At 38.1% G+C, this 27,806-nt stretch overlaps 1 protein-coding gene across 5 annotated transcripts in view; it reads left to right on the top strand.

Moving 5' to 3' along the window:
* The window catches only part of DENND4C (DENN domain containing 4C), a 116,288-nt gene that overhangs the window by 31,496 nt on the left and 56,986 nt on the right, over nt 1–27,806 (top strand). For all 5 annotated transcript variants that reach the window (XM_053571923.1, XM_053571911.1, XM_053571916.1 and 2 more), the window contains exons 6-13: nt 6,238–6,476; nt 7,931–7,997; nt 10,329–10,387; nt 11,355–11,499; nt 14,994–15,169; nt 19,978–20,078; nt 20,894–21,112; nt 26,325–26,470. In XM_053571923.1, coding sequence (XP_053427898.1) covers nt 6,238–6,476; nt 7,931–7,997; nt 10,329–10,387; nt 11,355–11,499; nt 14,994–15,169; nt 19,978–20,078; nt 20,894–21,112; nt 26,325–26,470 — 1,152 coding nt within the window. The remainder of the gene's footprint in view (nt 1–6,237; nt 6,477–7,930; nt 7,998–10,328; nt 10,388–11,354; nt 11,500–14,993; nt 15,170–19,977; nt 20,079–20,893; nt 21,113–26,324; nt 26,471–27,806) is intronic.

The following is a 27,806-nucleotide window of genomic DNA, read 5'->3' as shown; positions in this document are numbered from 1 at the left end:
AGGTCCAATAGATAATAAATTCAAATGAGTTTCAGAAGGAGAGAAAATAGAAAAGGAAAGCATTCTAAAAGCTAATGGTTGATTGAGAGTTTTTCAAGTTGATGAAAATTGAGTCTTTAGATTAAAGATGTACTCTAAACCTGCAGCAGAAAAAATTAAGTAAATAAATAAATGACTAAACCCATCTCTTTTTATATCATAGTTGAAACTATGGGATACCATAGACAAAAACCAATGAGAGAGAAAAGACATGTTTATTGTCTTCTGTAAAACATGTATTGTATAACTGTAATAATGAATAAATATGACAGATTAAAATAAGAGGGGGTAAAAATAATATTTAAAAGTAAAAACCAGATAATAGTAGAAATTTAAAAATTGAAACTTTCTTAGGAAATTTGATAAAATTGGCAATTTTATTGAAAAAATATAACCTAGACTGACTCATATGGTTTAAACAAAATATATCTACGAAATCTGACAAATAAGCTCCCGAACTCATCCTAGAAAAAGTGCCACATACCTCATTGCTGGATACTGTTCCCCCTGGGAAGCCACTGCACCGATGTCAGTGCCTAGTTCACCCTTCAAAGCAATTTTATTTATTTATTTATTTATTTATTTTTTGGCCGGGGCTAGGTTTTGAACCCACCACCTCCGGCATTCAAAGCAATTTTAGAACTCCTTTTCTGGGATGGACATCAAAGCTATTGTCATATTATCCTTGATGTCCTTAATATCATCAAAGTGTTTTCCTTTCAATATGTCCTTTATCTTGGGATAAAGTAAAAAGTCATTGGGAGCCAGATCAGGGGAGTAGGGAGGATGTTGCAATACAGTTATTTGTTTACTGGCTAAAAACTCCCTCTCAGACAATGCTATATAAGCTGGTTCATTGTCGTGATGCAAAAGCCATGAGTTGTTGGTGAGAAGTTCAGGTTATTTTCAGTTAAGATTTTCCTGTTTTTCTTTTTGCAGTTTTTGGCTGGGACTGGGTTTGAACCCGCCACCTCCGGCATTTGAGGCCGGTGCCCAACTCCTTTGAGCCACAGGCGCTGCCCAATTTTCCTCTTTTTCTATCAGTGTTTACTTGGTCTGCAATGTTTCTCATAGGCAGCTGACAATTTTAATGCACAATTTGATGACTTTTTGCAATGTTTTTGGTTCTGCTCATTAATGTCAACCCTGACCTCTCTTCATCAGTGATGCTTTCTCTCCTCTCAGAAAAACATTTAATCCATCTGTATACTACCATTTTCTTCATGGCATTATTCCCATAAACTTGGACTAACATGTCCCTGATTTCACTTCCACTCCTGCCAAGTTTAGCAAGAAATTTAATGTTTGTTCATTGCTCTAATTCAAGCTCCAACTTTCTTGTGATAGCCCCAAAAAACATGCAATGATAATAATGATCTCTACTCAGCAAGATACTGCCGCAGGTCGACACAAATACAGCTGTGAGACTGGTATACTGTGGTTATGAAACCTTACCAACTTGTTTGTACAGTGCTGCCAACATAAATGCACAGTGGCAAGTTCTTGAACTTAATTTGTCAGACCTTATATGACCTCATTCTAATGGCTACAAGTTTATAACTACTATATTAAAGATGATATATATATATATATATATATAAAGTATCCAGCACAGTGTCCAGAACATTATAAATATGGAGTGAAGGTCAATACTATATTAACTAGAGATAGTTGCCTACACGTAAACTAATTTATTAGCTTAATAATCATCTATAATTTCTCTTGGGGACTTCCCATTTGGATTTCTCCCCTCTTTGTTGCCAGAGGTTCTGTTCTGCCTCTTCTCTTTCCCTCTTTTGCTTATCATGCTTATCAATCTTCCTGTCAATAAATTTTATCCTGTCATTTAAAAAAAATTATATACATATATATAATTTCTCTTGTTGAAAGTAATAATATAACTGGAAATTTTAAAATCTTCAAATACAAAAAAAAATTAAAAAAAAAAATCTTCAAATACTACCACATTTACTTTGACCTCATTGAGACGTGGGTCCCACATGATCTGCTAGGCGTATGCATTGGTTAGGAGATAACCAGCATGTGAGCCCTGACATGTATAAAGTCATATTGCTTGTTAAAGACGTTGAGTTCACTTTGAGATAGTTGTATCTGAGAATGTTGTTTCTGTAAGGGCAGTGGTTAATGTGATATATGTAATTACTAAATAGTTACAAGATTTATAAAATATAGATCTAAGGGTTGATTTTTTTTGGGAGGAAGGGATGGGAGTAATGACAGGAATGCTTCACAGAGGAAGTGGAAACATAGCAGCATTTTGAAGAATGGACAGATTGGGGGAAGCACCAGAGCAGAACAAAATGTACAAAGTCACAAAATTATGAAATATTATATGTGCTTGGTACTGTAGGTAGCTCTGTATCATTGCACAGGAAGAGGAATAGTAGGTACTATTAGGAATTGAGAATATCATTCCGTTTACATGGACTCTGATATTTGATCTGTAATGGGAAACTTCTGAAGAGTTACATTATACTTCCAAGGATTATATCTTCCAAGTGTTTTCCACTTAGATTCTTCTTCTGACACCAATTTGGGCTTACTGCAGTAGTTGCTTTGATATGTCGTGAATGAATTAGGAATGACTTCCCTGTTTTAGGCTTGGGGATTGAATAGCGTTACTAAGTGAGATTGAGAATATTAGAAGAAGTATGCAGATAATGAGTTCACTTTTGAAAATACTGGATTATGATGCTTATGGAACATCCAGGTGAAGATTATTGAGTAGTCATTTGGAAAGTTAAGAATCTGGAATTCAGGAAAGAGGTCAGGCAGAACTTGAAAGAAAGCTAAGTGTTTCGTTAATACCATGATTATAGTTAAAGACATGAGAGAATGAAATTTCCCAAAGAGAAGTAGAAGGGAAATGTGAAGTTAGATCCTTGGGAAATAGCAGTATTTAAGTGATGGGCAACACAAATGGATCCAGTGTAGGAAAGAGAAAAGTAGCCAGAGAACAGAGAGAAATTTGTATCATCAAATTTGTATTCTTTTGGGGACTTGCCATTTGGATTCCCCCCATTTCTATTGTCAAAGGAGAAGAGAGTTTCAAGATAGAGGAATGTATCTTGTGTCATAGAGAGATCAAAAGAAATTAATCACTGAAAGTGGTTCAATTAGGAAGTTATTGAAAACCTTGATTTGAATTGTTTTAGTGGAGATGGAAGGTAGATTGTAGTGGATTGAGGTGAAGAAAATAGAATGTAAGAACAAACATGTAAGTAGTTTAAAGGTGCTTGACCAAATGTCTAGGGGGAGAAAGCAAAGGAAGCTGTATGGAGGCTCATAGGTTGAAAGAAGCTGAAGGGATAAAGGAAATAAAAAGTTTAGATGTGCGGCTCGGCACCTGTGGCTTAAGCGGCTAAGGCGCCAGCCACAACACCTGAGCTGGTGGGTTCAAATGCAGCCTGGACCTGCCAAACAACAATGATGGCTGCAACCAGAAAATAGCTATAGTCCCAGCTACTTGGAAGGCAGAGGCAGGAGAATCGCTTGAGCCCAGGAGTTGGAGGTTGCTATGAGCTGTGATACCACAGCATTCTACCCAGGGTGACAGCTTGAGGCTCTGTCTCAAAAAAAAAAACAAAACAATTTTAGATGTGACTGAAAAATAGGTATGCCTTATACCATATACAAAAATTAACTCAAATGGATTAAAGACCTAAACTTAAGAGCTAAAAGTATAAAACTCCTAGAAGAAAACTACATTGGATTTGGCAGTGATTATTTTGGATATGACACCAAAAGCACAGCTAACAAAAGGAAAAAAAAATTATACTGTGGAAGGTCAAGGTGGGTGGATTGCATGAGCTCACAGGTTCAAGACCAGCCTGAGCCAGAGCAAGACCTCATCTCTAAAAATAGCCTGGTGTAGTGGCGGGTGCCTGTTGTCCTAGTTACTTGGGAGGCTGAGGCAAGAGAATCATTTGAGCCCAAGAGTTTGCGGTTGCTGTGAGCTATGATGCCATTGCACTCTACTAATGGCAATATAGTGAGACTTTGTCTCCACAAAAAAAAAAAAAAAAATCAAAATTAAACACTTTTTTAAATCAAAAGAGTGAAAAGATAACCCACAGAAAATGAGAAAATATTTGCAAATCACTTATCTGATGAAGTATTTATATCCAGGTATATAAAGACCTCCTTCAACTCAACAGTAAAAAACTGAACAACCCAGTTAGAAAACGGGCAAAGGACTAGAATGGGTATCTCTCTCTTTTTTTTGATACGTAGTCTCACTTTGTCACCTAGGCTACAGTGCTATGGCTTCAGTCTAGCTGACAGACTTCAAACTCCTGGGCTCAAGCAGTCCTCCTGCCTTGGCCTCCCAGAGTGCTAGGATTACAGGCATGAGCCACCACACCTGGCCTGAATAGCTGTTTTCTTTAAAGAAGACATACAAATGGTTAATAACCTCATGAAAAGATGCTCACTAGTCATTAGGGAAATGCAAATGAAAAGGACAGTGAGATACCACTTTGTGTCCACTTGGATGGCTATTTTGGTAATGGAAAATAAGCACTGGCTACAATGTGGAGGAACTGGGCCTCCAAACTTTGCTGATGGGCATGTAAAGTGCTGGTGCTGCTTTGGAAGATAGCTTGGCAGCTCCTCTAAGAGTTACATAGAATTACCATGTGATTCAGCATTTCCACTAAGTATATACTCCTTGAAAGCAAGGACTCAAACAGATATTGTACACCGATTTCTTTCTTTTCTGTCTTTTTTTTTTTTTTGAGACAGAGTCTCACTACATCGCCCTTGGTAGAGTGCTGTGGTATCACAGCTGACAGCAATCTCCAACTCTTGGGCTTAAGCCATTCTCTCGCCTCAGCGTCCCAAGTAGCTGGGACCATAGGCGCCCTCCACAACACCCAACTGTTTTTTTTTGTTGCAGTCATTACAACAGTTGTTTAATGTTTTTGTTGAAGTTGTTTAGCTGGCCCAGGGCAGCTCGAACCCGCCAGCCTCAGTGCATGTGGCTGGCGCTGTAACTACTGTGCTATGGGCGTTGGCTATTTTTTTTTTGGCCAGGGCTGGGTTTGAACCCGCTACTTCTAGCATATGGGGCCTGCATCCTGCTCTTTTGAGCCACAAGTGCCGCCCACTGGCTATTTTTTTTGTTGCAGTTGTTATTGTTTAGTTGGCTTGGGTTGGGTTCGAACCTGCCATCCTCCGTGCATGTGGACAGTGCTGTAACCACTGTGCTACCTGCGCCGAGCCTGTACACTGATTTTTATAGCAGCATTATTCACAATAGGCAAAAGGTAGAAACAATCCACATGTCCACCAGCAGATGAATGGATAAACAAAATGTAGTATGTACCTGTGATACAATTTTTTTTTTTTTTTGAGACAGAGTCTCACTATGTCGCTCTTGATAGAGTGCTGTGAAATCACCGCTCACAGCAACCTGAAACTCTTGGGCTTAAGCTATTCTCTTGCCTCAGCCTCCCAAGTAGCTGGGACTACAGGTACCTTCCGCAGTAGCCCAGCTATTTTTGTTGTTGTTGTTGTAGTTGTCATTGTTGTTTAGCTGGCCTGGGCTGGCCTCGAACCTGCCACCCTTGGTGTATGTGACTGGCTCCGTAACCACTATGCTACGGGCGCCGAGCCCTGTGATAGAATATTATTCATTCCTTCAAAAGGAATGAAATCCACATATATGGTATAGTATGAATGAGCCTTGAAAACGCTATACTAAATGAAATAAGCCAGGCACAAAAGAACAAATATGGTATGATTTCACTTACCTAAAATAGATAAATTTGTAGAGCTAGACAGTAGATTATAGATAGCCAGGACTTGGAGTTGGGGTGGGAGAATGGAAAGTTAATGTTTAAGGGTGATGAAAAATGAGTACAAATTGATGGAGGTTATTAGAGTATATTTTCTAGGTTAGGGGCTAAGTAAAAATTGTTTAAAAGTGAAAACAAATTATAAGAAGTTACAATCCATTTTTGTATAAGATACATACTTGAATGTATGATTGTAGTGACAAATATCTAGAGGGAATTATATCAAAATCTGGTTATCTCTGAGATAGGATATTGGGTGAGATTTTTCTTTTCATTTATCTGTATAATATGCACTCCAAGCAAACATTTCTTGTATAATAGAAAAAGAGAAGTTAATTTTTAAAAACAAATCTTACAACAGAATTCTATTACTCTGTAGGTATATGGAGCTGCCATCCAGTTTTATGAACCTTACTCCCGGGAACTTCTATCAGAAAAACAGCTAATGCAGCTGGGCCTATTGACACCTGTGGAGAGAAAAATGGTCCCTAAATCCATCAATTCAAACAAATGCATTTGTTTACTGTCACACTGGCCTTTTTTTGAAGCTTTTAGAAAATTTCTTATGTTTATTTACAAACTTTCTGTGTCTGGACCACATCCTCTTCCCATTGAAAAGTATGTATAATGATTAGATAGCTATCTAGTGAAAAATAGAAATATACATTTGATTGTCTTTTAGCAGTGAAGTTGAAAGAGGAGAGCACATCCTACTTTTTACTTACTCCCCTTTTCACCTCAATCATTAACTGTGAACTTAATTAAAATTTATAAATGCTAGTAAGGATAGTCAAATAATCTTTTGAGAATTCAGCTGAAGAAATAACTCCTATAAATCGTGTGTGTTCTTTGTAATTATTCTCTAAGAGAAAAATAGTTACTGATACACCCACATACATATACCCTATACAGGTGGTCATTCCATGTTGTAACTATAAAATTTCTCTAAACTGATGTAGAATTAGTAAGAATGAGTTAATTGATGTTGAAAGTGAGGTTTTGGTTTTGGCACTGACAGAATTTTTCATACTTTCCCTTTGAATTGTAATTTCTTTTGTCATGGAAATCTTTTGTACTGTTTTTAAATCATCTTTATTGATTTTTAGTGGCTCATTCACTTTTTATTATAATATATAATTTATATACTCTTCTAACAAACTAAGAAGTGTCGAGAGCTTTGTGTAATGTATTAAGTATATATAATCATAGATTTTTTTTTCTTACAATTCAAAAAAATTTCACTTCAGAGCAGAAAGAATAGATGTGAAACATACTGGTTCAGTGGGCAAGGTGGGTATAATTACTTGAAGGTTGTAAAATAATGCTGTTCAAACATCAACTTTAAAAATAGCATAATGTGCGTAAACTCATCACAATTTGGTATGGACATATGGTTTTAATATTAATGTGCTCTGGAAGGCCAGTTTAATGATTTATAGTTTTAGATTTAACTTTTAGCTATCAGATTAATTTAAACCTTTTTATAGTAAAGTTTGATGTTAGTGACAAGTAAGCAACTTTTTGAGAAATTAAGGTTCTATGAATAATTTGTGAAAAAAAATCAATGTATACAATTATTTTTCTCAGGTGAAGTAATACCTTGCATTTTAGTGGCTAGTAAGAGGTCAAAATTTTGAATAAAATTAAGAAGCTTATTTATAGATGGAGAAATAGAATAGGTGGTTTGCCCAAAGTTATAGTGGTAAATTGGGGATTCAGTTCGGTATTAGTGTTGATGTGTTATATCACAGTTAGTTGTTCCTTGTACTGGCACTGATAACCAGGGTTATAGAAGTTACCTTCTTTCATGAAAACTAGTTTCATATTAGTTTTTTCTGGTAACAGGGATATAAATGTAGATTTTGAATCACAAAATAACATTGTTCATTTCAGAAGTTTAATGTGGATGAATACATTAATATATAGTAAGCAAATTTATTTATTTTGCATGAGTTTTAGATAAATGGCTTTATCATATCTGGAATGATAATGTAGTGATATTTAAGATTTGTTAAAATCTGTGAGACATTGTAGAAACATAGTTATGATCTTTATTTCAAAATTTTTTCCAGGCACATTTCACATTTTATGCAAAACATACCTTTTCCTTCACCACAAAGACCAAGAATCCTTGTACAGGTAATCAAAAAAGAGTATATTTGGGGAGAACTCTGCATATGTTCATTCTAGTCATTGCAGAATGACTAGAATAGATTCTGTTAATATACAGGCAGTCTCTGAGTTACAAACATCCGACTTATGTACAGCTTGCACTTAGGAATGGAGGCCGTCACAGTAATTCCCCGAGTTTCAAATATTAGTTGATATACAACTTGCACTTACAAATGGAGGCTATTATAGGTAATGGGTAAATGTGCCTTTTCTAACTTACATATAAATTCAACTTAAGAACAAACTTACCTATCTCGTTTGTAACCCTTTGGGTTTGAGGTGGAGCAATATGCATTCAAAAAGTCCTTGAATTCCTTGTATTTTGGAGCTTTACTAAACAGCCTTTCTTACTGGTTTTTGGATTTTGCTGTACAGAAATGAAATAATTATAATCCTTGGTTCATGACATTATTATCATTGCTCTATGCCATGGCCTTTATGTAGCAGTTTTCTTTTTTTTTTTTTTTTTTTGTAGAGACAGAGTCTCACTGTACCGCCCTCGGGTAGAGTGCCGGGGCGTCACACGGCTCACAGCAACCTCTAACTCCTGGGCTTACACGATTCTCTTGCCTCAGCCTCCCGAGCAGCTGGGACTACAGGCACCCGCCACAACGCCCAGCTATTTTTTTGTTGCAGTTTGGCCGGGGCTGGGTTTGAACCCTCCACCCTCGGCATATGGGGCCGGCGCCCTACTCACTGAGCCACAGGCGCCGCCCTGTAGCAGTTTTCTTTTTGGGAGATAGAGTCTCACTTTGTTGCCTTGGGTAGAGTACCATGGTATTGTCATAGCTCCCAGCAACCTCAAACTGTTGAGCTCAAGGGACCCTCTTGTCTCAGTGTCCCGAGTAGCTGGGACTGTGGGCCCCTACCACAATGCCCAGCTAGTTTTTCTAATTATTATTATTTCTTTAAGTAGAGACGGGATTTTGTTCTTGCTCAGGCTGGTCTCCAAATCCTGAACTCAAGCAGTCCCTTCTCCTTGGCCTCCCAGAGTGCTAGATGACAGATGTGAGCCACCATTCCTAGCCTTTTTCTTTTTTTGAGACAGAGTCTCATGTAGCAAAAAATTTCTTAATGTAAAACCCCAAATTATGGGCAAGTTCTTAACAGTGTCTAATATTAAATATAAAATGGGTTATGGTTGGAAGGGGTATTTGAAACAGTCTATAATAGTGGTTTTCAAAGTAGAAGACCTATATAGGTATACAGCTTGTTGGTATATGCAGTTTACTGTGTGAGATCAGTATAGGCATGTTGGTAGAAATGATTCCACTGATCAGATGCTTGGATGTGGGAGCAAGGTTAGATTGCCATAAAAGTTACTCAGTATTGGGCAGTGCCTATGGCTCAGTGGATTGGGTGCTGGCCCCATATACCGAGGGTGGCAGGTTCAAACCCAGCCCCAGCCAAATTGCAACAAAAAAATAGCCAGGCGTTGTGGAAGGCTCCTGTAGTTCCAACTGAGGCAGGAGAATCGCCTAAGCCCAGGAGTTGGAGGTTGCTATGAGCTGTGTGACGCCACGGCACTCTTGAGAGCCGTAAAGTGAGACTGTTTCTACAAAAAAAAAAAAAAAAAGTTACTCAGTATTTTGCTGTCCTTTCATTTATTCTCTCTTCCTGGACCCTAACAGTTTGCATACTGGCACTTTGAATAGCACTGGTCTATATGTATAGGGTCAAACTGTTTAAAAATTTTGCTAAGACATTCTTTATATTCTATGTGATGGGATTAAGTTACACATTGTTGATCTTCAACGTGTTTCAGTTCAGCATATATTAATGATATGTCAGCAAACTGTCCAGTGCTTACCAGTCTGTTAGGTAAATAAATGAGGTTTTTCTAAAGCCATTATTCATCCAGGCAGTAGCATGAGCCTATAATCCCAGCAACTCAGGAGTCTGAGATGGGAGGATCCATTGAGCCCAGGAGTTTGAGACCACTCTGGATAACACAGCAAGACTCTGTCTCAAAAAAAAAAAAAAAAAAAAGCAGTTATTCCATAATTTTTAAAAATCAAAATCAAACCATTTAACAAAAAAGAACTAATGTAGGGTGGTGCCTGTGGCTCAAGGAGTAGGGCGCCGGTCCCATGTGCCAGAGGTGGTGGGTTCAAACCCAGCCCTGGCCAAAAACCACAAAAAAAAAAAAAAAAAAAAAAAAGAACTAATGTAATACCTCTGAGTAAATACAGCTATCGTTTTATATTTTAGTATGTATCAAAAAAGTATCTGCATATTAAATAACTGTTTTCTATTTTACCCTAGAGTGATTTGCTTAATTTATCTTTTTTTTTTAAGCTGTCAGTCCATGATGCATTAATATTATCACAGCCAGTTTCTACACCTTTACCACTAAGGTAATTAATAGTATTTAAAATAATATACTTATTCATTTGGAGCAGAATGTTGTAAAATATTTTAGTAACCCCTAAAATAATACAATTAAATGTTACTTTACAAACTAGATAAGGATAGCTTTAATGTTTCTAACTTTAGCCGCTGGATGGACGGATGGTAGGATGGTAGGGCTGCTTTACAAGTGAGAACCCCTGGGAGAGTTGCAGAATTGGATATAGGGAATATCCTTTTTCTCTCATTCCCCTTCCAATTTCTAGTTCATAACTAAATGTTCAAGGTGAATTGATTTTAATCTTCTGAATGTCTTGAATGCATTTACTTCTCTTCAGCTGCATCCCTAGAATGGACTAGTGCAGCGGTTCTCTGTATTAAAGGGTCGTGGCATTAGGAAGGTTGAGAACCACTGGGTTAGTGTGATGTCCTACCCAGACTACTTTGTTAACTTGATTGGGACTGGTTTACTCTTGTTTTCCTTCAGGGCTTTATCCACCTTGCAACCAGTGTGTCCTTTTGAAAATGCATGTATAAATACCATTTTAATTTCAGCTCAATCTCTTGCATTCCCCCTCCCCTCCCTTCCTCTATGATACTTTGGTTGCAATAGACTTACTTCAATTTCTTGAAGATGACAATAGCTCTTTCTTGCCCTTGGGCCTTTGCCCTTTGCATTTGTTGTCTCCTATCCCTTCACTCTCACCCCCTGCTTCCATTCTTTTGAGCTCAGTTCAAATGGTTGTTCTTGAGGAAAATCTTCCCTGATATATGCCCCTTTGTTACACCAGATGTGAGTTTAAATCACCTTGGGTTATATTATCTCATTACATTTGTTACTTTTCATTTACTAAATCAAGACTTAAAATTAATAAATTTCCAATCTATTAATACTTAGGAAATAATTTAATGAGCATATCTTAACATTTTTAACGAAAGATTTCACAATTAACCTCTTTCTTTTATTTTTTCTAGTGGAGCCAATTTTAGCACCTTGTTGATGAATCTGGGTCCTGAGAACTGTGCTACACTGTTGCATTTTGTTTTACTTGAGGGTAAAATCCTGCTGCATTCTCTTAGGCCAGCTGTATTGACTGGGGTAGCTGAAGCTGTTGTAGCTGTAAGTACTTTTCTTTTCAGTACAAAATTACAAGAGAATTTTTACTCTAAAAGCAGCTTTAAAAATTATCAGCCTAGGCCAGGTGTGGTGGCTCACACCTGTAATCCTAGAACTCTGGGAGGCTGAGGCGGGTGGATTGCCCTGAGCTCACAGGTTCTAGACCAGCCTGAGCAAGAGTAAGACCCCATCTCTAAAAATAGCTGGGCATTGTGGCGGGAGAATCATTTGAGCCCAAGAGTTTGAGGTTTCTGTGAGCTATGACACAACGGGATTCTACCAAGGATAACAAAATTACGGTCTCTAAAAAAAAAAAGAAAGAAAGAAAAAGGCAAATAAAAAAAAATTATCAGCCTTGTAAAGCTTTATCCTAAATATAATCAGGTAGCAAAGAGATAATACAGGAGGTTTATAAAGAAAACAAAGGTGATTTATATTTCAGGAAAAATGCCAGCTTTTAATTTTTTATATTTTAGGGTTTTCTAGAGAGTAAAAACTATATGATTAAATAATCATAAAACTGGTGAATGAAGCTGATTGTATAAATGAGAGGTACTGGCCAATTTCAATTACAATGTAATTGTAATTCACTATGCAAATGAATTACAGGTTAATTTCTCCTAATTTTAACTTTTAATCGTTGTGAGCCAACAATACTATAGTATACAAAAGCTTAGCTCTTGTAAAAAAGCTAAATAAAAATTAAATCAAGTCATCCCTCTGCTTAAAACCTGTTAATGACTTCTTATTGCACGTAGAAAGACGTCTACTTATATAAGGCTTTAAAGGCCATAGGATAGAACTTTGATGTTCCATTTCTTTTATTTTTTTTGTAGAGACAGAGTCTCACTTTATGGCCCTCGGTAGAGTGCCGTGGCCTCACACAGCTCACAGCAACCTCCAACTCCTGGGCTTAAGCGATTCTCTTGCCTCAGCCTCCCGAGTAGCTGGGACTACAGGCGCCTGCCACAACGCCCGGCTATTTTTTGGTTGCGGTTTGGCCGGGGCCGGGTTTGAACCTGCCACCCTCGGTATATGGGGCTGGCGCCTTAGTGACTGAGCCACAGGCGCCGCCCCTTGATGTTCCATTTCTTTAACTCTGTCTCTAACTAATTTAAAATACTTGATTCTCCTTTCTTCTCTTCCGCATTTTAAGAATGTACATCTCTTGAAAGTAAGGACTGTATTCTCAGGCCTTGTTATAGGTGTCTAGCATGGAGTAGGCACTCAATAAATACTTCTTAGTACAACAAATGGGGTATGTCTCCAAGATCTTTTTTTTTTTTTTTTTTGTACAGAGTCTCACTTTATGGCCCTTGGTAGAGTGCCGTGGCCTCACACACCTCACAGCAACCTCCAACTCCTGGGCTTAAGTGATTCTCTTGCCTCAGCCTCCCGAGTAGCTGGGACCACAGGCACAGGCGCCCACCACAACGCCCGGCTATTTTTTGGTTGCAGTTTGGCCGGGGCCAGGTTTGAACCTGCCACCCTCGGTATATGGGGCCGGCGCCTTACCGACTGAGCCACAGGTGCCGCCCGGTCTCCAAGATCTTAATTTGGTCAGAGAAATGTTACTAGGATAGAAAACAATAACCATATGAGATGATGTACAGAAGGATCCTCATCAAGTGTTGCTTTTCTAAGTCTCTAAGTGAAAACAAAAGTTTTCATAATGTATAAATAATACAAATATTTGTTGATGAACTGACCAGTTTTAGAAATTTCCCACTCGAATATTTCTTTCTAAAACTGTTTATTCACGTCCCTTTGTCAGAATCTTTCCGGCCAAGTCTCTTGATTGATTTTAGTAATATAGTACAAGAACAGGTGAGCAAATTCAAATTGGAATTGGTAATCTTAATAAAAATGCAAAATTGTATGAGGTTTATAGTAATTGATGTTAGAGAGCTGTCTGAACTATATGCAAAGCCATTGACAAATCAGGATTTCGTAGTTAGGCATTTTTTGGGGATGAGCAATGATAGACCTTGAAAGATAGAGAGAATTTTTAAGGTAGAAGAAAAAAAATTACTAAGAACAATTAAAAAAAATTTTTTTTTTTTTGAGACAGAGTCTCACTCTGTTGCCCTGGGTAGAGTGCTGTAGCATCATAGCTAACAGCAGCCTCAAACTCTTGGGTTTAAGAGATCCTCTTGCCTCAGCCTCTTCAGTAACTACCCTGTTTCCCCTAAAATAAGACAGTATCTTATTTTAAGGTGTGCCCCAAAGATGTGCTAGGTCTTATTTTCAGGGGACGTCTTATCTTTCCTGTAAGTAGGTCTTATTTTCGGGGAAACAGGGTAGGACTATAGATGCCTAACAGAATGCTCTGCTGGTTTTTCTGTTTTTAGTAGAGATGGGGTCTTGATCTTGCTCAGTCTGATCTCTAGAACTCTAAGTCCTGAGCTTAGGCTATTTACCCACCTTGACCTCCCCAAAACAATTAAAATTTGTGTCAGCCAATTATTTAAAAGTTTTAAATTTTTTTTTTACTTATCAAAAACGTCTTTTATTTTAAAAAAGCACACATGATACAATTAAAGTAGAGCTTTATAAAGGAAAACTGGTAAAGATTCCTGAGAAATGTTTTATATTGATTATATTTTTGAGATGTCAAGCTTCCCTGAAGTTGGATCATTTTATATAATTTGAGTAGTTAGGAAATTTTTTTGTTGAGATTTTCAATTAATTGTTAGCATTCCCAAGAGAATTATTTGTTTTTTAAAATTCTTGATATTTGTGTTGGGTTTTGGTCAGAGGTTATTTTTAGAATTAATAGGTGGATGGAATGCATAAGATCTCGTTTGTTTTATAATATTTTGGATAGTCTTTTTTTTTTTTTTTTTTTTTTTTGAGACAGAGTCTCACTTTATTGCTGTCCGTACAGTGCCGTGGCATTACAGCTCATAGCAACCTCCAACTCCTGGGCTTAGGCCATTCTCTTGCCTCAAGCCTCCCGAGAAGCTGGGACTACAGGCGCCTGCCACAACGCCTGGCTATTTTTTTGTTGCAGTTTGGCCGGGGCCGGGTTTGAACTCGCCACCCTCCGTATATGGGGCTGGCGTCTTACCCACTGAGCCACAGGCGCCGCCCAATATTTTGGTAGTCTTATCTCTCTGCTTTGGGACTCTTTCCATAGAGTGATGGTGTGGGTTTTGTGTAAGTATTAGAAAAGTTAGCCTGCAAAGAGCTGTTAGTATTTTTATAGCACTTGTGATCATTGTCATGCTTGAAAGTTTTAATCCTGTTGGTTCATAGTATTTGGAATAAAGTTTAAGGTAAAAAACAAAACTAGACTTAACTCTTTTTTTTTTTTTTTGGTTGTAGTTGTTGTCATTTGGCAGGCCCGGGCTGGATTGGAACCTACCAGCTCTGGTTTATGTGGCTGGTGCCCTAGCTGTTGAGCTACAGGCACTGGGTCAGACTTAAGTGCTTTTTCATTGTCTCTTTTGGGTAATATTAAAAGTTGGTTAATTTGTCAAAACTTTTTCCCCTAGATGATCTTTCCGTTTCAGTGGCAATGCCCGTATATTCCTCTCTGTCCACTCTCACTGGCTGGGGTGCTCAGTGCACCTTTACCATTTATAGTTGGAGTTGACTCAAGGTATTTTGATCTTCATGACCCACCACAAGATGTCGTTTGCATTGACTTGGATACAAACATGTTATATGTGTAAGTTGATTCATTTTATATTATCTCCCATTTATATATTTCATCACATATAGTTAACAGTTCTTTGAAAGTATCTACAAATATTTTTTTTTTGAAAGTTGTTAATAAATTTTCCTGTTAAATGCAGCATTTCTCAACAAAGGCAGGTATCAGAATCTGGGAAAGCTGTGTGATTTGAAAAAAAAAAGTGTTTGATGTTATAATAGTTTGTACTGGTTTGGGTAATGTTAGCAGTAGACAGGAGCTATTTGTATATTAAAAGAGAATATGGGGTGGCGCCTGTGGCTCAAGGAGTAGGGCATTGGTCCCATATGCTGGAGGTGGCAGGTTCAAACCTAGCCCCGGCCAAAAAAAACCAAAAAAAAAGAGAATATGGGTTTGCAAAAATTGTTAAATATGGGGCGGCGCCTGTGGCTCAAGGAGTAGGGCGCCGGTCCCATATGCCGGAGGTGGCGGGTTCAAACCCAGCCCGGCCAAAAACCAAAAAAAAAAAAAAAAAAATTGTTAAATATGCTTTCAGAGCTCAAGAAATGATATGCTTTGTAAGTTTAATTCAAAATCCACATGTAAGTAAAAAGGGTTTACCTACTTGAGATAAAATTTAGTTATAATATTGGGTAATATTACACCATTTTCTTTCTTTCTTTTTTTTTTTTTTTGTAGAGACAGAGTCTCACTTTATGGCCCTTGGTAGAGTGCCATGGCATCACACAGCTCACAGCAACCTCCAACTCCTGGGCTTAAGCGATTCTCTTGCCTCAGCCTCCCGAGTAGCTGGGACTACAGGTGCCCGCCACAACGCCTGGCTATTTTTTTTGGTTTCAGTTCAGCCTGGGCCGGGTTTGAACCCGCCACCCTCGGTATATGGGGCCGGCACCTTACCGACTGAGCCACAGGTGCCGCCCACACCATTTTCTTAGTTATCAGGATTTAAATCTTATAAGGATCTATTCTTTACTGTATAGACATTGATAATAGAAATCAGTCAGAGTCTGTGTTTGGCGGAGGTGATAAGTACAGCAGTGGTATAATTGAGGGTTCTGAGAGTGGCACCACATTAATGAAAGAAGTAACTCTGAACAGGTGGTTAAGAGCTACCTCCTTTACTCTGAAAAGGTGGGGAAGAGCAGTAAGTATTGAAAATTCTGTAGTGTTGGTGCCAGCTTCCAGATCTTACACCACTTTTATTCTTTGTAGTTTGAGGTTGGCAGAAAATAAATAGAGAAAAATTGGGGGAAGTCTTAAATAATCATGGCAGCAGAATAGGTTGGGAAAATATTTATGTGGACCAAAAGAATAACTTAAGGAAGAAAGCATTGGCCGTAACTTAAAGTATAATTTTGAAATGGATCTACCATTGTATTTTTGACACTGAATAGCTATAATAGCTCCTTAACTATATATTAAAATTCACTTGCAGTCTGAAAGTAATGAATTACGTATGTTTTTGTAGCATATGTTTGTTGTTTATAAATTGCTTTCCCTGAGAAACAATTATTTTAGAAATGTATTCAGCATAGTGGTTTTAGAAATAATTGTTTACGAAGTTATAACTCAGGTTTTTACCTTATTTTATTTACTATTCTGAATAAAATAATATTATAGAGATTCTTAATCTTCAGAATAGCCTCCATAAAATTTCTATTACTCAAAAACCTTGTTTTTCTGAAGCCAGGTGTGGTGGCTCACACCTATAATCCTAGCCACCTGGGAAGCTGAGGTGGGTGGATTGCTTGAGCTGGTCAGGAGTTCGAGACGAGCCTGAGCAAGAGCGAAACTCTGTCTCTACTAAAATAAAGAAAAGAAAAAAAACTAGCCAGGCATGGTAGTAAGAACCTATGGTCCCAGCTACTTGGGAGGCTGAGGCAAGAGGATCGCTTGAGCCCGAGAGTTTGAGGTTGCTGTGAGCTATGATGATGCCATTGCACTCTACCCAGGGCAACAGTGAGACTCTGTCTCAAAAACACCCCAAGGTTTAGAAACCTTATTTTTTTTTTTTTATTTATTAAATAATAGCTGTGTACATTAATGCGATCATGGGGCACCAAACACAGGTTTTATATACCATATTTTCATCACACTAGTTAACATACCCTTCCTGGCATTTTCTAAGTTACTGTGTTAAGACATTTATATTCTACATTTACTAAGTTTCACATGTACCCTTGTAAGATGCACTGTAGGTGTAATCCCACCAATTACCGTTCCTCCGCCCATCCTCCCCCCTCCCTCCCCTTCCTCTCCCCCTTCCCCATATTCTTAGGTTATAACTGGGTTATAGCTTTCATATGAAAGTCATAAATTAGTTTCATAGTAGGGCTGAGTACCTTGGATACTTTTTCTTCCATTCTTGAGATACTTTACTAAGAAGAATATGCTCTAGCTCCATCCATGTGAACATGAAAGAGGTAAAGTCTCCATCTTTCTTTAAGGCTGCATAATATTCCATGGAGAAACCTTGTTTTCTAAAATAACTTTGTACTATTTGTACAATTGTACTTAAAGAATTATGAAATGATTTTGATACCCCAAAATTATAGAATAAATGGAAGTAAGTGAACTTCCATTTATTCACCACAGTCTTTATTTATTTTTTATTTTTTTTTTTTGTAGAGACAGAGTCTCACTGTACGCCCTCGGTAGAGTGCCGTGGCGTCACACGGCTCACAGCAACCTCTAACTCGGGCTTACGCGATTCTCCTGCCTCAGCCTCCCGAGTAGCTGGGACTACAGGCGCCCGCCACAACGCCCGGCTATTTTTTTGTTGCAGTTTGGCCAGGGCTGGGTTTGAACCCGCCACCCTCGGTATATGGGGCCAGCGCCCTACTCACTGAGCCACAGGCACCGCCCCCACCACAGTCTTTATTAAGAAATAAAATATCAAGAGTGAGACCCCATCTCTACTAAAAATAGAAAAACTGGGCTCAGTGCTCATAGCACAGTGGTTATGGCACCAGCCACATACAGTGAGGCTGGTGGTTTTAAACCTGGCCTGGGCCAGCTAAACAACAATGACAGCTGCAACAAAAAATAGGTGGGTGTTGGGCGGCGCCTGTGGATCAGTGAGTAGGGCGCTGGCCCCATATGCCGAGGGTGGCGGGTTTGGACCCAGCCCCGGCCAAATTGCAACAGAAAAATAGCCGGGCGTTGTGGCGGGCGCCTGTAGTCCCAGCTGCTCGGGAGGCTGAGACAAGAGAATCGCTTAAGCCCAGGAATTGGAGGTTGCTGTGAGCTGTGTGAGGCCAAGGCACTCTACCGAGGGCCATAAAGTGAGACTCGGTCTCTACAAAAAAAAAAAAACAATAGGTGGGCGTTGTGGCGAGCACCTGTGGTCCCAGCTATTTGGGAGACGGAGGCAAGAAGATCACTTAAGCCCAAGAGTTGGAGGTTGCTTTGAGCTGTGACGCAATGGCACTTTACCTAGGGGGATGTAATGAGACTCTGTCTCAAAAAAAGAAAAGAAAAGAAAAACTGAGGAGAGAGGATCAATCACTTGATTCTGAGAGTTGGAGGTTGCTGTGAGCTATGATGATGCCATGCACTGTACCCAGAGCTTGAGATTCTGTCTTAAAAAAAAAAATTACTAATAAATTTGAAAACCCTGCATAGTCATCCCCAGATATATACGTATATATCTTGCTCCTTTTTTTCAAAGGTAACCATTATCTTGGATTTGGTGTTTATTATTTCTATGTGTTTTAAAAATTTATTATATATCATGAATCTAAATGAAATTTTACTTTTCATACTCAAAATTTTTTACTGTATGAATAGTTTTCTGTAAACTGCTTTTTTTTGTTGTTGTTGCAGTTTGGCTGGGTCCGGATTCGAACCCACCACCCTTGGTATGTGGGGCCGGCACCCTACTCACTGAGCCACCGGCCCTGCCCGTAAACTGCTTTTTTGCTCAGCATTCTTTGTGAGGTTTATCCACCAATAGATGTAGCTTTAATCATTTTCAAATGTCATCAGTGTTGATGGACATTTAGATTGTATGTAGATCTTGGTGATTATGAACAGGATGTCCTAATTATTATTGTACATATTTCTTTGGGTACATGTGGGAATTCCTCTGAACCATAAACCTGGAAGCACTAATGTTAGGCGGTGAGCATCTTCAGAGTAATAGCTGATGCCAAATTACCCCTCCTTTTGTACTCCCTCTTCAGCAGCAATTGAGAGTTGCTCATGGTAATTTTAAACTCGTTTAAGCGATTCTCTTGCCTCAGCCTCCAGAGCAGCTGGGACTACTGGCACCCGCCACAGTGCCTGGCTATCTTTTTGGTTGCAGCCATTGTTGTTGTTTGGCGGGCCCGGGCTGGATTTGAACCCGCCAGATGAGGTGTATGTATGTGGCTGGTGCCTTAGCCGCTTGAGCCACAGGCACTGAGCCGCCTGGCTATTTTTTTGAGACGGGGGTTCACTCTTGTTCAAGCTGGTCTCAAACCCATGAGCTCAGGCAGTCTACCCACCTCAGCCTCCCAGAATGCTGGAATTATGGGCGTGAGCCACTGCGCCTGGCCTAAGATGTAACTTTTGAAGCTATGCTTCAGTGTGATATTCCTGACTCCAACATTGAAAATCTGTGTTGGAGAATTAGAAAGAAATGAACAAATTTGACTGAAGTCAGTTGAAATGAACAAAACTACTTATTCAAACTGCTTGTATCAATTGTAATGATAATAAAAACATCCTTTTCGTTTTCTTTTTTATTTTGACATAAAATTTTGTTCAGTAAAAGCATATTATGAATAACAATTATTCACTATATTAATAATGAATTTATTAATTTTGTTCTTATTTAATAGATCAGATGAAAAGAAGAACATGAACTGGAAACAGCTTCCCAAAAAGCCATGCAAAAATCTACTTAGTACCTTAAAGAAATTGTATCCTCAACTATCTTCAGGTAAATGTAAGGAAAAAGGAATATGTATATAGAGAGAGAGAGAGAAAGAGACAGAGCCTCAAGCTGTCCCCCTGGATAGAGCGCTGTGGCATCACAGCTCACAGCAACCTCCAACTCTTGGGCTCAAGCGATTCTCCTGTCTCTGCCTCCCAAGTAGCTGGGACCTCAGGCGCCTGCCACAAGGCCCAGCTATGTTTTGGTTACAGCTGTCATTGTTGTTTGGTGGGCCCAGGCTGGATTCGAACCCACCAGCTCAGGTGTATGTGGCTGGTGCCTTAGCTGCTTGAGTCACAGGTACCGAGCTGGAAAAAGGAATATTTTTAATGAAAGAATGTAAATGTATACAAGAAAATTCTTAAAAAAAAAAGAAAAGAAAAGAAAATTTTTCTGAAATTTAAACATAATATTATTGTATTTAAAAAGACTCATTACTTAAAATTCTAAGTCAATATTGTTCATGATTTTTTTTTCTTCTTTTTTTTTTTGTGATTTTTGGCCAGGGCTAGGTTTGAACCCACCACCTCTGGCATGTGGGACCAACACCCTACTCCTTGAGCCACAGGCGCCACCCTGTTCATGATTTTTTAAGCATATTTTCTGTGCCCTGCCTGCTTGAGGCTCCCTGCTAGTCTTTGTCAGTGATCTCTTATTTATTTATTTTATTAAATCATAAACACATAGAGTGATCTTTTTATGTTAATGGAGAGTGGAATTTTAAGAGGTGATGGGCTTTATTTTGGGTGTTTCCTTAATTGACCAATCATTCTAGATATTACTTTATATATTAATGCCATTCTCTGTATTTATTTTGTCAGTTCACCGAAAAACTCAAGAAAGTTCAGCAATTGAGATGACTCCAATTGAAGCAGATTTCTCCTGGCAAAAGAAGATGACACAACTTGAGATGGAAATTCAAGAGGCATTTTTACGCTTTATGGCATCTATTTTAAAAGGATATAGAACATATCTCAGACCAATAACAGAGGCTCCTTCAAATAAAGCCACAGCTGCTGATTCATTGTTTGATCGACAGGGTGAGAAGCATTGAAAATAAAATATAATTGCTTTTTATTGAATTGAGAAGTATTTCCTACTTGATCCAGCTACCAAGAAATATTTACTATTTAAGAAATATACTTGAATTCATATTCAAGTATAATTATAGGTCCTGTATTGTAATCTAGCTTTCTGAGTAGAAACAAGTTGCTAGCATCTATCTTTACTTTGTGTTTGTCTTATGTCCAAATTTTCTCTTCTTAGAAGGATGTCAGTTTTATTGGATCAAGGCCTGGCCCATCCTAATTACTTCATTTGAACTTAATTACCTCTTAAACAACCCTGTCACCAAATACAGTAGAATCTCTGTAAGTTGACCACCCAAGGGATTGTAAGAAACTGGTCAACATATGGAGATGGTCAACATAAGGAACTAGGCCCTCTGTACTGATAATATACCATGTGCTGTGTATCCAGTCTTTGAAAATTAGGTCAACTTAATTAGTTGGTCAATGTAGGGAGGTAGTTTAATACGGAGGGGTGTTCTACTGTAGTTATATTCTGAGGTATAAGGGGTCAGTACTTTAACATATAAATTTTGGGGAGACACGATTTGGCCCATAACAACATGTTTGGGAATAAACATAAACTGGTACGATTTGACCAGAGTGATGAACTTTAGCAGTATTGTGGAAAATAAGACTACAAATAAGATTAGGGCTCAGATTGTGGGTAGTCTTAATGCCAGACTGTGAGTTTTCCTAATGGGCGGTAGTGGAGCATTAGTTCATTCTGTCTCTCTCTCATTCTTTCTCCATTAACAAAAGAAATTTAGAAAGATATTTACTCATTTTCTGAGGCCTGAGGTTTTTGTTGTAAACAGAATAGCATTTGGTGTATTAGGGGACACAGACATCAGACAATAAAATAAGTACTAATTACATTTTAATAAGTGTTGAGGGAAAATTTGGTTACAGTAAGAGTGCTAGCAAGGTCAGAGAAATGTTCCTTGAAGAAATAACAATTAAGTGTGGACCTAAAAAAGAAATTAACTAGGGGTTTGAGGTCACCTTTTTTCCTTTGGAGACAGAGTCTCACTTTATCACCCTCTGTAGAGTGCAATGGCATCATAGCTCACAGCAAGCTCAAACTCTTGGGCTCAAGTGAGTCTCTTGCCTCAGCCTTCTGAGTAGCTGGGACTATAGGTGACTGCCACAATGCCTGGCTTTTAAAGACAGGGGTCTCACTCTTGCTCAGGGTAGTGGCGAACCTGTGAGTTCAGGCAATCCACCCACTTTGGCCTCCCAGAATGCTAGGATTACAGGGCTGAGCCACCGCACATGGCTGAGGTCAACTTTTTATTAGGGATTCTTTCAGACAAAAAATACAGAGTAATATAATGTACCATCATATAGCTGTCTACCAACATCATTGTTTTTGTTTCATTTATCTTTAATTTACTCATTTTTAAAGGTACTTTAAACCAAACTCCAAACAGGACATTGTTTTTCCCATAAATTTTTAGTTTTTGTTTGGAATTTCTTGGATATTTGCTTTTGGCTAATTGTATCATTACGTTGTTATTAAATAACATTTCTTCTATCACCTGTATTTTTTGTAAACTTGTGGTAGGATCAGAAACTGCACTGTCCAGTAGAAATACAAATACAATACAATATATGAAACACATATAATTTTAATATTTTAGTAGCCACAGTAAAAAAAAAGTAAGAAGTAGGGGAAATTAATGTTAACAATTTATTTTCTCTAATATATTCAAAACAGTAGAATTTTGGATATAATCAAGTTTTAAAAATTATTAATAAAATCTTTTACTTTTTTTTTTTTCCCTAAGAGACAGAGCCTCACTTTGTTGCCCTTGGTAGAGTGCTGTAGTGTCACAGCTCACAGCAACCTCCAGCTCTTGGGCTTAGGTGATTCTCTTGCTCAGCCTCTTGAGTAGCTGGGACGACAGGTGCCTACCACAACGCCCGCCCAGCTGTTTTGTGTTGCAGTTGGCCAGGAACAGGTTCGAACCCGCCACCCTCCGTATATGGGGCCGGCACCCTACTCACTGAGCCATCCTCATCTTTTACATTCTTTTCTTCAAACTAAGTCTTTGAAACCTGGCATGCATTTTATTTTTAACAGCATGTCTCAATTTGGGTCTGTTACACCTCAAGTCCTGAATTGCCACATATGGGTAGTGGTTACTGAATTAAAAACTGTGTAGAACTAGAGGCTTGATTAGATTCAGGTTAAGTTCTCTTGGCAAGGAGTACTAAAACATGGTGCTTGCCGCATTCACCACAACCTATTGTATCAGACTGACAGGCCCATACATGTCTGGCTGTCCCACTTTTAGAGCCCCTAGGTTTAAGTGTTGGTACCCTCATTCATTCATTATAGTTTCTCCATCAACCTTTCACTTAATTATTTTAGCAGCCTTTGCTGATCATTTCATAGATTCATTAGAAAAAGGAAAAAAAAACCTTTTTATTACTACTTGTGGAAAATAATTTATTTCTGTGTCATTTAAGCATTTTTCTACTAGTTAGTATGAAAGGGGTGGGGATGAGGACCACAGCATGTAGATCACCCCCAGGCATCAAAGAAAGAAAGACTGGAGAGAAAAGTAGCTCAAAAACAAGACTTGAAAAGGGGGTGTTAGCTATATTATACAGGATCTTTTAGTATCAGTAATGATTTTAGTCTTTATCCTGAGAGTAATTGGAAGCCTGTGAAGGATATTTAAGTAGACAATAGTATCAGATTTTCATTAAAAAAAAAAAAATTACTATGAGTGTTTAAAAAAAAAAATCTCCTTGGGTTCCATGCAGAGGTTTCATTGGAAGCATTGTATTAACTAATAAGGATAAGCAATTACTAATAAGGATACAGTAAGCATTGTATTAACTAATAATTCCATGTTTTAATACTCCTTGCCAAGGTTAATGCATTGGTCCAAGTGATAGATTTGGTGGTGGTTGTGTGAATGGAAGAGTGACTTTTAGGAGGTATATTGAAATAGAACTTGGTGATTGAATATGGAATATGAACTAGAGGGAGGGCATATACAGCGGCTCACGCCCTAGCATATGGCGGGGGGGGGGGGGCAAGGTAGGAGGATTGCTTGAGCTCAGGAGACTAGCCTGAGAATGAGACCCCCATCTCCAAAAACATAGAAAAATTGGCAGGACACAGTGGTGCACCCCTCTGGTCCCAGCTACTCGGAAGTCTGAGGCAGGAGGATCATTTGAGCCCAGGAGTGTGCTGTGAGCTATGAACTGTCTAATGGGAAAAAAAAAACAAACCCAGGAGCTAGAGATACGAAGAGCACCTTTGAGCTTTTTGTCTTTAACAACCAAGTAAATGACCATGCCCTTTATTAAGTGAAACAGCAGAAAAAGGGGAAAAGGATCTAATTATTTGTTGAGGAAGTTTTTTTTTTTTTCCTTTTCTGAGATGTAAAAGAAAGACTATGCTGATGAGAAGTAGCTAATGGAGGTGGAGATTTGTGCTGAGAACATTGGAGGAGCTAGAATCCTAAGCTCATGTAATGAGCTTATCTTTACATAGGATGGGAGACATATCCATTGTAAAAACACAGAGGAATTAAATGGTAGCTGCAGATTCCCAGATTTTGTAGTGAAATAGATGTAGTTAGTTCCCATTTAAAGATCTTTTTTTGTGTGTGCAATATAATGTATGATCATTTGGGGATGGGGGCTGAGGGCATGGAGAGCATTTAAAAATTGGAGGTACTGTAGTTGTGAAAACATGTGTAGAGAGAAATCAAGTTGATTCCAAAAATATTAATAAGGTTTCTGGTCAGGGATGAAGGCATAAGTGCTTCTGATCTGTCCCCTTAACTTGTGCTAAATCACACTAATGTACATCAAAGAAAGTAGGAAGTACACTCCTCCAGGGCTGGGTTAAGCTAGGTGGGTTTGTCTAAAAAGATAAAAGAGCAAAAGTGTTGAGAATAAGAAAGTAATTGAAATGATGAACGTGAACATGGAACCAACGTTGGATGGGAGGGAGGTGTAGGTATAGGTAAAATGGTCAGTGGGTTGGAGAGTTAAGTTAGTACCCAACCCCCCCACCCCCACCCCAAATGGTTGGTAGAAGTACTAAAGTAAGCAAACCAGAAATGCAGGGTTAATGGGGCTAAGAATGATGTGAAAATTAGAGATTTAGGAGACACTCCTATTTCTTATAGTTGTTTGAATGCTATAAGAAAATTCAGGGAGTATGACTGTGTAGAAGTTGATGATTGAGGTGTTATAGGCCATAGGATCATTGAAAATCAAGGAATTAAGGACCCAAAGTATTTCCTGGTTTGTGCTTGTGTGTGTGGAAGAATGATGATGCTAAAAATTCTTGGAAAGGAGGAGACCTTGAATCCCCTGGTCTTCAGTGAATGAAGGAGAGTGTGTCCCTGAAGTCAATAGATAACCACAGTTAATAGAGGAAAGGGTGGAATAGCCAGGTGTTTGAAACTTAAGTAAGTAGAATTGTGTCTAAGATGATATGGAAATAAATGGTCCGGGGGCATTGCAGAGGAAGAACATTGACCCTTAGGAAATTGAACAGTGGCTCAAAATTATGTAGAGTATCAGAAGTTTCTACTTTGAGCTGTAGGGCTAGAGGTTCCTCATAAGGAATTCAGACTTCAGTGAAAAGGTTAATGGTTTAAGTTTTGATCTTTTTTTTTTTTTTTTTGTGATACACAGAAGGAGCTGTATGTAATTACTGCAGAAGGAGCTGTATATGACTATTACAGATTGAGCATTTCTAACCTGAAAATCTCAAATCTGAACTGCTTCAAAATCTGAAACTTTTGAATGCTGACATGACATCACAAGTGGTCAATTATACATATAAGTACTTAGTACAAACTTTGTTTCATGTACAAAATTATTTAAAATATTGAATGAAATTACTTTCAAGCTATGTATGTAAGGTATATGTGAAATATAAATGGATTTCCTGTTTAGACTTGGGTCCCATCCCCAAGATATCTCATTATATATATGCAAATAATTCAAAATCTGAAAAAAATCCAAAATCCTGACACTTCTGTTCCCAGCATTTTGGATAAGGGATACTCAACCTGTAGAAGCTTCTCTAAATGTGGATATATGTATAAAGAGAATGTCATGTAGGTAACACCAAGTTTAAAATGTTTACTATAATGTCTAACTCCACTTTGAAATTTGAATTTAATTGTGATTTTGTTTTCTTCAGGATTTTTAAAAAGTCGAGATCGTGCCTATACAAAATTCTATACCCTTTTGTCTAAAACACAGATTTTTATTCGTTTTATTGAAGAATGTAGTTTTGTAAGTGATAAAGATACTGGATTGGCATTTTTTGATGACTGCATAGAAAAGGTAAAACTTTGTCCTATATACCAATGTTAAGAAAAAAGTTTGGCTTACCTGTATAACCATCGTTAGTATTGTTAGCCCAGAGTGATCTGAGCAAGACAATATAGGGGTGCTGTGTGTTTGTGTTATTGAATCAGGGGTTAATATAAGAATTTTTTTTTTGGTAGTATCAAGTTTCTACACATGGCTATTTTTCCCTTTGAATTTTACTTTGGTTTTGTAGCTATTAAGTACTAGAAACATTTCAGTAAGCCTCTTAAATCTTGTTACTTTTTATTTTTATTTTTTATTGTTGGGGATTCATTGAGGGTACAATAAGCCAATATTTTTTATTTAAAAGAATGAGACTTAGTTTTATGATTTAATTTGATGTGGGTTTTTTCAAATTAAAAAATTTAGTTTTAGGGCAGCGCCTGTGGCTCAGTGGGTAGGGCATCAGCCCCATGTACTGAGGGTGGTGGGTTCAAACCCGGCCTCTGCCAAACTGCAACAAAAAATAGCCGGGTATTGTAGTAGGTGCATGCAGTCCTATCTACCCAGGAGGCTGAGGCAAGAGAATCTCCTAAGCCCAGGAGTTGGAGCTTGCTATGAGCTGTGATGCCACAGCATTCTACTGAGGGCGATAGAGTGAGACTCTGTCTCTAAAAAAAAAAAAAATTCAGTTTTAGGTGAGCAGGGTGGCTCATATCTATAATCCTAGCACTCTGGGAGGATGAAGCGGGTGAATTGTTTGAGCTCAGGAGTTTGAGACCAGCCTGAGCAAGACCGAGACCTTGTCTCTACTAAAAATAGAAAAACTGGCCTAGTGTTCTGTTGGGTGCCTGTAGTCCCAGCTACTCAGAAGGTTGAGACAAGAGGATTGTTCAAGCCTAAGAGTTTGAGTTTGCTGTGAGCTATGATGCAATGTTACTTCTACCCCAGGAGACAGAATGAGATTGTCTCAAAATAAAAATAAAAATAAATAAAAAATTTAGTGATATGGGTAGTAGAAGCCCATATTCTTTTGTTTTAATGTCTTTCCAAATACTTTTGCTAATATATTTTTCCCCCAATGATGGATATTTGGAAATATATTTACATTTTACCTATCCCATCTAAGGAGGCTTGATTATTGACAGTGATGACTTGGTTATCTATTTTTTTCTAATTTTTAATAGAGCTTTTATTTTTGCTAAGTAGATCTTGGGGCCAGTTGTTGATGTAAGCCATATATTACTGAAAATTTGATATTGTATTTTAAAAAGGTGGAATATTATGATTTAATTTTTGTAGGCCCCTAATGATTGATATGCCTTAGAAGACTTGAGTAATTTTTTTCCATTCTATCAGTGTGTTCTAA

Source organism: Nycticebus coucang, chromosome 2 (genome assembly GCF_027406575.1).
Source record: "Nycticebus coucang isolate mNycCou1 chromosome 2, mNycCou1.pri, whole genome shotgun sequence".
NCBI lineage: Eukaryota > Metazoa > Chordata > Mammalia > Primates > Lorisidae > Nycticebus > Nycticebus coucang.
This window is presented reverse-complemented; position numbering and strand designations above follow the sequence as displayed.